This window comes from Panthera pardus, unplaced genomic scaffold (assembly GCF_024362965.1).
Source record: "Panthera pardus isolate Hobbes unplaced genomic scaffold, ASM2436296v1 HiC_scaffold_12, whole genome shotgun sequence".
Classification (NCBI taxonomy): domain Eukaryota; kingdom Metazoa; phylum Chordata; class Mammalia; order Carnivora; family Felidae; genus Panthera; species Panthera pardus.
Genome location: NW_026526677.1, coordinates 13,825,017 through 13,837,916, shown reverse-complemented (window position 1 = coordinate 13,837,916; position 12,900 = coordinate 13,825,017). Strand labels below are relative to the sequence as shown.

At 40.9% G+C, this 12,900-nt stretch overlaps 1 protein-coding gene across 1 annotated transcript; it reads left to right on the top strand.

Moving 5' to 3' along the window:
* Nucleotides 1-6,468: 6,468 nt before the first annotated feature.
* LOC109245319 (olfactory receptor 9G1) lies at nt 6,469-7,386 on the top strand. The gene has a single exon (XM_019412624.1). It carries the CDS (start codon nt 6,469-6,471, stop codon nt 7,384-7,386), a length of 918 nt encoding a protein of 305 aa, XP_019268169.1.
* Nucleotides 7,387-12,900: the final 5,514 nt, after the last annotated feature.

Here is a 12,900-nt window from a genome sequence, read left to right as displayed (position 1 = left end):
GAAACTACAGCCAAGCCCTATAGCAGTTGATAGTTAAGTTCTCTGAATTGGAGGGCCACTGACATCATAAGCATCTTTCATGTGCCCGGCCTTCCAATACCAGCTTAAAAATATTATATTCTTCAGTCTTTACAACAGCCCTATCTAAAAGTCTTGTTTTACAAGGTTTGGCATAATCCAGTAACTTGTGCAAGGTCTTCCAACAACTGTAAGCAGTAAGATCAAACTTGAATCCCTGTCATCAGCCCAAAGGCCCAGTGCTGTCTCTGCTTGGACTACCGTCCAAATTGTGGCCACCTTTCATTTCAAAGACATGCCTCCTTGTAGCTCTTCAACATGAAAGAATTTGCTGCTTAAATGGAAACAACCCTCCCTCTCACGAATACACTCTATTTTGAAGTGCCATTAATGTGTGTATTTCGGTGGTCAGACTGTGTAGTCTTTGACTATTTGTCCTTGATTTTTCTTTGCATGCCTGTGACTAGCACAGAATGCTCAGAGATTTCTGTGATTACAGGTCATATGGAATGACAAAGAAGTCCTCGAAGGCTTAAATGCCATCATTAAGGCAAACCAGAATGTGGATTTAATTGACATGCTTCTGAGAATTAGAGGAGTCTGTCTACTCATCCATTCAGCTAATATTATTCATGCCTTCTCTGTGGTAGATGTTGTTTTAAGCAGTGGCATCCAGCAGTGAAAAAAAACAAGCAACAGAACAAGCCCTTCTTGTATTCACATCCTAGTGGAAAGAGACAGACAGGAAATAACATAGTCGATTATATGGTAACCCAGATGGTAATCGCTCTGAAGAATAAAGCAGGGTAAGGGATAGAAAGTGCTGGGGCGGGGCGGGGGGGGGGGGAGGGGGAAGCGGTGTGCACAGGGCACAAGTTTGAAGAAGGTGATCAAGAAAGACCTTTCTAAGAAGATGATATATTTTGCACAACTAAAGGAGGCAAAGAATGTTCTAAGCAGAATGAACAGCAAGTGTAAATATCTCACGATTGAACATCCTTTGAACTGCAAATGAAGAAATGAAGAGTATGCATATATGTGAGTGTGCAGAGTTTGTGGGGAGAAACATAGACATCCCTAGCCAAAATGTGTCCCTTGGGGTACCGATGTCCCACTGCACTATGAAACTGTCTCCATTCCACCCACGCCCCATCTCACTAGGTTACCAATCATCTTTATCGGAGGACTGGGTGGGTTAGGGCATGAAGTTTGGGAAGTCAAGAGTTATTTGCCCCTTCTCTTCATGATATGACTAACAGAAAAAATGCCTAAAAGGAGGACGGATTTTGTCACGGTGGGGGAATGTTTAGCAGGAATTTACTGTAGTAGAAAGAACACAGAACATGGAGTCAGAGGCACTGACTGTTGACTCAGCCATGCCCACTGATTTGCTTTATAATCTCCAGTCATCACTTTCATTTTTTAAAATTTTTTAAATGTTTATTTATTTTTCAGAGAGAGTGTGTGTGTGCAAGTGAGTGGAAGAGGGGCAGAGAGAGAGGGAGAGAGAGAGAGAGAGAGAGAGAGAGAGAGAGAGAGAGAGAGAATCTGAAGCAGGCTCCAGGCTCTGAGCTGTCAGCACAGAGCCCGACGCAGGGTTAAACTCACAAACCAGGAGATCAAGACCTGAGCCAAAATCAGACACTTAACCGACTGAGCCACCCAGGTGCCCCTCATCACTTTCATTTTTAGGAGGGCCACCCTCTCTTCATTTTTCTGATCTTGAATTTTGGGTGGAGTGGAGTATCTCTGCATTCATTATTTGTACTTGCTGGGCACGTTTTGATTCAGGCAGTGCTAGTTGCCTCCTGAACACCACCAAGTTTTTCCATAGCCTCTAACATTTTAAGCATTTTAACGTTGGTCCAGGTTAAGCCATTGTCTTCAAGAATGTTCTGAATGTGGCATTAGCCTTGTGCAATCTCATCTAACATCATTCCAACAAAAAGACACTCTATACTCTGGACAGGTTTGACAAACTTTGGACAACTTTCCACTCTCCATTCCACGTCCTGCCTCTATACCTTGATGATTGTAGTTTCTTTTTCTTTACCAGAAATCCCTCCCTCACACATGGTAAGTCTCCATGCATCTTCAGCCAAGAAATATGTTCCTCCCTCATGTGTAAAACCTGCCACAGCACATACACATAACACTTCCCTCATTGCCCCTCGCCAGCTCTCCAGTCTGGCCTGCCTCCCACTATCAGTGATGATAGATCATCCAATTAGAACCTATGGCGATTCTTTGTTTTCAAAGACTGGGTTTCTCCCAATAAACTACACCTTTCTTGAAATCAGGTCCATCCCTTAGTTCTCTCTCTTGTCCATAGTGCCTGACAGAGCATCTAGAACATAGTAAATGCTGTATAGCTATGTAGATTTGGGGACGGATGATATGCAGTGAGAGAACTTGAATCTTGCCTCTCTAAGCCTCAAATTTTGTAACCTTGAACAAAGTATGTACAATCATTCCTCTATCTCAAATAGCTCATCAGTAAAATGGGAATAGTAATCACTCCTACTTCACAAGATCATCATGAAGGTTAAACTGACATGACTTTTAAAACACTCAGTGGAGAGGCACCTGGGAAGCTCTGTTGGTAAAGCATCAGACTCTTGGTTTTAGCTCAGGTCATGATCTCATCCTTCATGAGTGTGAGCTGCCCATAGGGCTCTGCACTGACAGTGCAATGCCTGCTTAGAATTCTCTCTCTCCCTCTCTCTCTTCCCCTCCCTGACTTTCTCTCTCTCTCTCTCTCTCTCTCTCTCTCTCTCTCTCTCTCAAAATAAATAGATAAGCTAAAACAAATTTAAAAAATACAATAAAACACTCAGTGGAGTGCCTGGGCCATCCTAAATATTCAGCAAATATTGTTAGGATGATAATGGAAAAACTTGACATGTTGCCTTTAGGGACAATACAAGATGACACCTTTCTTGTCATTTAAAAATTGAGTAACAAGTTGATGAAAAATGAGACTGGAGATATTTTGTTGCAAAATCCATCTGTATAAACACTCAGGATAATAAAGTCCTCTTCTAAAGCTTTATGGTCATAGCTGAATAGACACTCAAAGATTATGTTTCTCCAAAGTACGCATTGGTTTAGGGGAAAGCCTATGAATTTTATAATCATGCTGCCTTGAGTTAAATCCTGACTGCACTGACTTCCAAGTTTGCCTTGGGGAAGTTGGTTAAGTATTCTGGATCTATTTTCTTGTCTGTAATAGGAACTGTAATACCTACCTCATAAAGTTGTTTGGCAATCAAATAAAGTTCCCGTGAAGGTGTTTTACAAAGAGTAGTTTCTCAAAATATCACAATAATTATGATTACTTTTAAAACCATTCCCTTTTTTCTTTTCACTAAATAAAAATTTACTACATGAAGGGGCGCCTGGGTGGCTCAGTTAAGCGTCCAACTTCGGCCCAGGTCACGAACTCACAGTTCCCGAGTTCAAGCTCCACAACAGGCTCTGTGCTGACAGCTCAAAGGCTGAAGCATGCTTCAGATTCTGTGTCTCCCAGTCTCTCTGCCCCTCCCCTTCTTGTGCTCTGTCTCTCTCTCTCTCAAAAATAAATGAACCTTAAAAAATTAAAAAAAAAAAGAATCTACTACCAAAGTTAATACACTTTTTGGTTAATTGCCTTTTAGTCACTTTCAAAGCCTACACCCCTGAGGTGTTTGAGGAATCAAATACACTGGGGATCCTGAGCAAATATAAGATACTTGGATCTACAACATGGTCCTTTGTTGGCTGTGACTGAGTTTCAGGCCTGTGAGTTTAAGTGTCTTCATTCTGGACAAGGTAAGTAGATCGTTTCTATGCTCATAATCAGGATTGCCTGTAAATATGAGATAAAGGACTCTGCCAGGTGATTTGGGTATTACTTAGAAGCATTTACCTGACCCGACATGTCCAAGGTCCTTAACCTGTGACAGCATCTGAATCTGTCAGCATTGTCCTATTGGTTTGGAGTTAAGGTGTTATAACCAAAAAAAGAGAGACCCATGGATCCCACAAGCAACTGTTAACTAATATCAAATATGAAAGGAGATGGCTTAGCAGTCTCTGGAGTAGGACAACACCACTTACTAATTGTATACTTACTAGCTATTTATTTACACCGAACTTGGTCGTCTGTAAATTACTGCTATTAATCTGTCAATATACCTCTGATGGATGTTATGAGAATGTGTAAAGTAATGTACTTGCAGCACTAACAACAGTGCTTGACTCCAAATAAAATATTGAATATTGTTCACCATTAGGTTTAGAAACAATCAGATTTTGAAATAATGATGACAACCAGAGAACGATCAAACTAGAAGATACTAAGCTGAGGGGCACCCCGGTGGCTCAGTCACTTAGGCATCTGACCCCAGCCTAGGTCGTGATCTCACAGTTCTTGAGTTTCATCCCCGCATCAGTCTCTGTGCTAACAGTGCTGAGCCTGCATGGGATTTTTCTCTCTCCCTCTCTCTCTCTGTCTCTCAAAATAAATAAATAAACTTGAAAGAAAGAAAGAAAGAAAGAAAGAAAGAAAGAAAGAAAGAAAGAAAGAAAGAAAATAAGTTGAAAGTTGAAGATTGAGTCCGGGAGTTTTCAAGCATTTCCCACATGAAACTCTCTTCTAGGTCTCATGGATCTGTATTTTCAAAGATTTTGCCCAGCTGTACAACTGTTCTCCATTTGCATTAAGTGTCACGTTTAAAACAGCCCATAAAATTTCATAATAACCTACACGTGAATATGAGATAAACATTGAATTGGTATATTTTTTTTCCATCAACAACAGGCAAGAAAGGGTATATTGTTGAGAAACAAAATTCAGTTGAGTAAAGTTGAAGGTCTAATTGGCTTTATCAAGTGATTCACGAATCAAGTAGCAGCCCAGCCAGCAAGTACATGGAGGCTCCCAGGAGCCGCCCAGAAAGGAACATTTTTTTGTAGGAAGGAGGGTGGGGCAAGGAAGTTATTAGCAAAAGAAAGAAAGGATTGTGTTAGGCCAGAACACCTTTTTTGGGGAAAAGGGAAAAACAGGGCTTTTATCATGCAGATGATTTCACTAGTGCTGATCTGGGGAATTTCAGAATGACTATTAAAAGAAAAGATCACATTCCTGGGCACTTGAATGGCTCAGTTGGGTAAGCCTCTGATTTCTGCTCAGGTCATGATCTCATGGTTCATGAGTTTGAGCCCTATGTCAGGCTCTGTGGGGACAGTTTGGAGCCTGCTTCACATTCTAAGTATCCCTCTCTCTGTCTCTGCCCTGACCCCCCTCTCATGCTCTGTCTCTCCCTCTGTCTCTGTCTCTCTCTTTCTCTCTCAAGAATGTATATATTTTTTAAATTTAAAGGTCACATCCCTAGGGTATGTTGAAATGGTAATTAAATCTTGATTTGCTTCCCAGGGGGCCAACGACCCTTTCTTTGGCTCCTTGTTTCTTTTTTTAAAACATTATAGAGAAGAGAAAAGACGTACATAACATTAGATAATGAGCAGTGCTAGGGAGAATAATAAAGCACAAAAGGGATACAAGAAATGCCAGGGGAGTAGCTTGGAATATGGTGATCAGGAACATCTGAACGGTGGTAATTTCAGTGGTGATTAACACTTGAAAACTGTTTGCTATAAAGACAGACTGAGGAAGAGCATCCTAGCCATGCGGAGAAGCAGTTCCAAAGCCTCAGAGTATCCCTGTTTATTCTAAGAATTAAAAGGAGGTGGCAAGGTTGGAGCCGACAGTAGGAGTCAGAAGCAGAGAGGCAATAAGCCAGTCCACCTTTGTAAGGATTTTGGCTTTACTCTGAATAAGCTGAGAAATCACCAGAGTGTTTGAAGCAGAAGAGTAACATGGTCTCACTGGTGTTTTAGCAGGATCACTCTGCCTGCCTCTTTCAAAGAGCCAAGTGGGGTAAGGATGGAAGGAGGGAGGAAGCAGGGCAACCATTAGAAGCTCTGTGGTAACACCCACGAGAGGTCAGAGTGGTTTTAGCCTAGCAACCACTGGAGCTTGGAAACACTCTTCAGGTTCTAGATACATTGTGAAGGTAGAATCAAGATGTTGCTGATTAGTTGGTTACAGTGTAAAAGGAAAAGAAGAGTCGAGAGTAGTAATTGATTTTCCCTAAAAAGGGATAACGCCATTTACATTACGTCTCCACAGCAGTGGAGAAGTCTGAGAGCAAAACAGGCTGAGGAAGGACTGCTGGAATTCAGTATTTTTTTGAAACTTCCAGTATAACTCCTGTAAAAGATGTTAAGTAGGGATTTGGATCTGTGAGTCTGGAGTCCAGGGAAGAGAAATGGTCAGGAGATTTAAAAAAAAAATGAAAATTAAAAATTAAACTCTAGTATATATAATTTATTTATTCGGTATAGTTTCCATTTATTCAGCACAATAATGCAAGCTGAAATCTATTTTTCTCTCCTCTTAGGTGAGCCATGGAGAGAAGCAATCACACAGCGACGGAGTTCATCCTGGTGGGTTTCACCACAGACCCAACGATGCAGCTGGTCCTGTTTGCGGTATTCCTTGGTGTGTACTCTCTGACTGTGGTAGGAAATACCTCCCTCATGGTGTTGATCTGTAAAGACTCCCGGCTGCACACACCCATGTATTTTTTCATTGGGAATCTATCTTTTCTGGATCTTTGGTATTCCACTGTCTACACCCCAAAGATCCTCATGACCTGCATCTCTGAAGACAAAAGCATCTCCTTTGCTGGCTGTGTATGTCAGTTCTTCTTCTCTGCTGGGCTGGCATACAGTGAGTGTTACCTGTTGGCTGCCATGGCTTATGACCGCTACATGGCCATCTCAAAGCCATTGCTTTATTCTCAGGCTATGTCCGTAAAGCTATGTGCATCTTTGGTAGTATCTTCATACCTTGGTGGCTTTACTAACTCTTCTATTATCACCAAAAGAACTTTTGCCTTGAACTTCTGTAGTGGCAATGTCATTGATGACTTTTTTTGTGATTTGCTTCCCCTGGTGAAGTTGGCTTGTGGCAAAAAAGATGGCTACCAGACTGTGCTCTACTTCCTTCTGGCCTCCAATGTCATCACCCCCACAGTGCTCATCCTCGCTTCCTACCTGTTCATCATTGCCACCATCTTGAGGATCCGTTCCACCCAGGGCCGCCTCAAAGCTTTCTCCACCTGTTCCTCCCACCTGATCTCTGTCACCTTGTACTATGGCTCCATTCTCTACATCTATTCTCGTCCCCAGTCTAGCTATTCTTTGGACAGGGACAAAATAGTTTCTACATTTTACACTGTGGTATTCCCCATGTTGAACCCCATGATCTATAGCCTGAGAAATAAGGATGTGAAAGAGGCTCTGGATAAACTCATTAAATAAATCAAGACTCTCTCTTTCGGAGGAGATGCAAGGACAATTGTTGATCAGGTATTATATTTCAAGAAGAGCTGCCATTGTGTTCCATCATGATGAAGAATTCTCACAATGCAAGTTAAAGAATTTGCACCTTGATACATGACAATTCAAGAGACCTAAGAGAAAATTAGGGGAATTTAGGAGACAGAATTTAAACATAAAATATAAGAACTTGTATTGAATTTCATGTTACTCTAGATTAAAAACAAATAAAAATCTTAAAAACAAAAACTCTCCTCTATTTTCATAATGTGAGAAAACAGCTCGCTCCGTTAGCATGAGACTATTTATGGCTGATTGATATATATAGAATAGTATCTAAATATTTATTTTCTAAAAACAGGAACAAATGTGCTAAGTTAATTTTTAGTATCTTTCTATGACAATGAATTAGTTAAAATTATCACTTTCTATTCCCTTAACAGAATTTCTTAAGCATTTATATATGTACTTTTTGCCCCCAAGCATTAGTGCAACGATCTAGAGTCACCCATGAAATAACTTGGCACAACAAAATTCAGCAAGCAAGGCCTCCCCAATCTATGTTTCTTACATGTGTCCCTCAGTTAAGGAAAAACCAGTCAAGTTTCCATAGATACGATTTTTGTAAATTTCTGTATACCTACCAGAGTTCCTCTTTTATTTTACAAGGGTGAAGTTGCAAGGACTTCTACACCCAAATTGTGACATCCTGAGCATCAAGACACAATTATTATGAAAAAGAATAATAACTACAGTAAGATGAACCGATTTGAGAAATAAAAGTCTATGACTACCCACTACTTAAAGACTTGTACGGGTGATACACACAGGTAGTGATAAAGCAAAAGGGTAAATATGATGAGTTGCATCTAATTTTGATTTTTTAAAAGTGAGGTGGTGTAAATATAACTCATGTCACTGAAACACGAATATATTCTCGTTTCTACTGGGATAAGCAGTGGTAAAGATAAAAATGCAAGAAAGTGAAATTCTGGCAAGTAGTCCCCCAAAATGTAAGAGCTCCATGCAGAGTAGAAAAGACTGATCCAACATGTTTGACTTTGACAGTGTTCTAAAATGGAAAGCTATGTATGCCAACTCAGACTCTCATTGTCTAAAAGATCTCTATTTCTCATGAAAAATAGTAAAATTCCTATAAACCATATTATTTTGGAGTAATCTTAACAGATCTGATCGGTGTATTACAGTGACAGAAAGTCAGTTGTTTCATGTTGATCAAAGGAAGCTAGAAAATACATCATTCCAGAGAACATTAGTTCAAAAAAGTAAAACTGAAGTAATCAGCCTTCTTAAAACATCCTAATGTTGGGGCACCTGGGTGGCTCAGTCAGTTCAAATTCTGACTCGTGATTTTGGCTCAGGTCATGATCTTAGGATCATGATCTCAGGAAGTGGGCCCGGTGTCGGGCTCCGTGCTGAGCGTGGAGTCTGCTTAAGATTCCTTCTCTCCCTCTTTCTCTGTCCCTGCCCCACTTAGGTTCACATGCATGTGTGTGTTCTCTCTCTCTCTCTCTCTCAAAACAAAACAAAGACATCCTAATGTCACAAATCCCGATTTTTAACTACGATAAAAATGCTCAAACTCCTTATCAAGAACTCCTATTTTAATCCTTTCAGGAGAAGCAATCAAGTCCTCTTCTCCAAATAATTACCAATGTAATTGGTATACCCAGATACCGTTAATTTTCATTGGCCTAATTGTAGAGTCATAATGTGTACGGAAAAGTATCTCAACTCCAGAATCAAGCCTAAATGACACCAGTAAGGCCCTAGTAAGAAGGTAAAGCATAGCTAGGAATAATCTTAGAAAGACATACAAATACACATGTAATTATACACATAATACACATGTAATTAAATATGAGGCATTGGTGTTTCAGGAAACGTTTTCGAATATTTTTAAGTTTGGCAGGAAGGTTTTTAATCACAGAAGGAATGATTCATCTGCAGTTCATGACTGTGAAACATTCAAAATCTCCCATAGTAACTTATAATTACACTATGTATTCCTAAGGGAGTCTCATTACTCAAATCACAAGTGAAGTTTGAAGTTTAAAAGAAAGTGCTTTCTAAGATGTATTATTTAGATAAACACATTTTAATAAATCCAATATTTTATAAGAGTCAACTTTCTACCTCACTTCTTGCATTACTCTGGTTCATTCACTCTCAACACCTCAGCTGGATGAGAGCAGATAAGCTGTCTGTATTTTCTTCCTATTAGGTCTGAGCCTTTGGTCATCTTCTTTTAATTTGGTTGCAGTACTTTTCCTTTGAAAGATAAGGCCCAGGGGATACTATGAAATATAACACTAAATCCTCTGGGGCATTTCGGTGTTCCTTTGGGGTATTCCACCCTTGTGGACGCTGATTCCAAATATACTGCGTATAAGGTTATGAGTAGGGAAATTAAATTCTTGTGTGCTATTTTATGCCACAGTAAAAGAAGTAGTGGTAGTCAGGGCCCTCCGAGAAGCAAACACTGAGATAGAATTAAGAGTCCCAGGATTTTATTAGGGGAAATAGGTGTGCTTGTGTAAGGGAAAATGGCAAGGAGACAGAAGCGAGAAGTACCAGTAAATAACAAGGCAAATCTGAACACAAGTGAAGAAGAGAGGCAAGGAAAGAGAGGAAAAGGCATCCTAGACCTAGATCCATCTGTGATAAGCTCATTAAGGTTACTAGGAGGTACTTGAGCCAAAATTAGCCATCAAAGGCATCCAATGCCTAAGAAAGACAGTCTTACCTTGGTATCCCTGCTGTGTTCGGTCATCAGCAGGGAGCAGTCTGTGGGGAGCATGACCTTGATACAAATGAGGGAATGTATTTCAGCCAGGACCTTCTACTTGCTATACTTGGAGTTTGAAAGGCTCATTTTCCCGGCCACCACAGGCACCGTGCCAACCTCATCCCCTTGGTTTGTAGAGATGTACATTCTTGATAAGGGAAAAATGAAGCCATCTACTGGCCGCTGTTTTAAAACAGGCGAGGACACCTTACCAACCACGACTGAGCTTTCATCTAGCCTTTTAAAGATTTGATCAGGACAATTGCTTCCGAATGTTGGGGCTGAAAGTAAAGTCAACTATTTCTGTGGATTGGAGGAAATTGTTACTATTCCTTTGCCATTTAATGTTTTTTTCTTGGTAGAGGCAATGTTTGGTGACATATCATGTTCATGAAAAAGGCTACATCTACAGGTGCTGGCAAGAAAAAAAAACTGGCAGAAAATGGGTGGATAAAGCCAATAAATCTCCCAAAATGTGATTATTCCTGGAAAGAAAGCCATTAACTTTATACTTTTGGATTAGGAAGATGCAGTCTAACCGAATCACCCTGCTACCCAAGTGATTCACAATCCTCCCAGAAAATGACGTCATATATATCAGAGGCACAGTTGTGATCTCTGCTGTTGGCATTTGGGATACCTAACAGAGGAAGTAGCCAAATCAGTCTTGGTGAAGAAGCCATCTTGTTAAGCCGTTCCAGCTGCTCTGGCCATTTGTGCAAGGGCTTGTGTAGCAGAAACTGGAGTGTGTGGAGAAAGAAGTGGACTAACGTTCACAGAGCATGTCACGGCAGCCACCTGCTTCGTGGCAGCCTCCCAATCAATACATGCACGTGTGGGTAGAATCATGTACATATGTGTGAACGCAAGGGGTTTACGACGTCTTCCAACAAAATCTATCACCTGCAGGTACAATGAAACCAACCAGCCTCTCAGGCTCTCCCACAAACTCAGTGATGTCGAAACACACTGTTTATCCCTCAAAGGCGACATCTGCTTCGTGCCAGGGTGAGCCTGTTCAGTAGTACAGATTTGTGAGGATACAATTTTTTTCCTTAATGTTTATTTATTTTTGAGAGACAGAGCATGAGTGCAGGAGAGGCAGAGAAAGGAGACACGGCGTCTGAAGCAGGCTCCAGGCTCTGAGATGTCAGCACAGAGCTTGAGGCAGGGCTCGAACCCACAAATCTTGAGACCTGAGCTGCAGCCAGTCGGACGCTTAACCGACTGGGCCACTGAGGCGGCCAAGGATTCCAAATTGTTTTTAATGCAAACTGACTCCCTCCATTTTATTTCGCAAGGGCAATATTACTGTTTTCTGCATCTTATCTCCAAATGTCTATCTGTAACGTGCTCATTCATGATCTCCACCTTGCAGATTCTCAATCCCTTTCCCCCCAGACCAAAAAAAAAAAGAGAGAGAGAGAGAGAGATTTAAGAGTAATGAATTGGGATCCCCACCCCCATGTATCTTCCAAGTCTTTGATGGAAACACTAATCTCTGTACTTCCCCTCAGGTTGAAATTTTGTTTACTGACTTAGAGCAATTTCAGCTTCTACTTGACCCTTGAAGCTTGAATTTAATAACCTTCATTCCAAGAGCCAGCGAATGTAACTAAAATGAGGATTCTGTTTCACTTTGTATATCTGTAACAGTATTATTTCTGGGTCTGGGTAAATAACGATCAGCTGTATACCGAGTTCCCCTGGACCTACTGACAGATGCATTCAGGCCAAAGTTATCTTTGACGTCGTCTGAATTACCGTCCCTGGCAAGTATGTACCTCAGGTGTTTTCCATCTCTGCAGATTAGTGTCAGTTCAGAGCCATATCTAACATCCCACACAAGATCTGGGTGCTTCTGTTTTCCTAATGTGGGATTACCATCGTAAATGGCTGCAAGCCATTCACAAGAAGCCTTGGAGGAAGATGTATGGTGTAAACCTTGGCTCAGTTTCAGGGGCTTTCCTCAGAGTAACCGTGCCTCACCATTAGTCAATGTTTTCAGTGGCTGTAAACCAGCTTAGGTCAGAGAATTATGTAAGTTGTATTTCCCCATTAGAACATCCCGAAATAGTTTTTATCCGAGTAAAAACAAAATACTTTTATTGGCAAGACAAATTTCACCTTGGTTGGTTTCCCATATGCTTCACATCTGAAGAACCACCTAATCCATGAGACATTGCCACGAATGTCTGAGCAAAATACTTGGTTACCGCCTAGAGTTTGTGCTATATTTGGAAATTCCTGCCATCTTGTCTCTGAGAGTTATTCACTGCAATATGGCTGTTTGTGTTTTAGTTAGATAGTCTAGGTTTAAATTGCAGCAGAAGCCAAATCACCACGTGATATTTATAATGTCTATTTGCATGCCTCTGTGCCACAGAAAAAATGCCTTGCCCTCTGCCTGTCCTTTTTTCCATGATGCCACTGGTGATCACTGAAGTAAGTTTGATGCTACTAAATGCAATAGATTACCACTGTCCCGTTTCCCACCACGATGGGTTTATCTGTCCCACCTTCAAATACATGAACAACCCAATCCCAATTGTATTATCTCCCGGTACCACTTTTAGGACCAGTGTCTGGCAAGTAACAGATGGACACATAAACTGATTAATTTGGGGAGGGTTTACAAAGGGATTATTACAAAGAAATGCACATGGTATAAGGAACTCCCAAAGAAT

Bases quoted from the DNA above. Each gene is read 5' to 3' on its own strand.
- LOC109245319 (XM_019412624.1), top strand. From the start codon at position 6,469: ATGGAGAGAAGCAATCACACAGCGACGGAGTTCATCCTGGTGGGTTTC.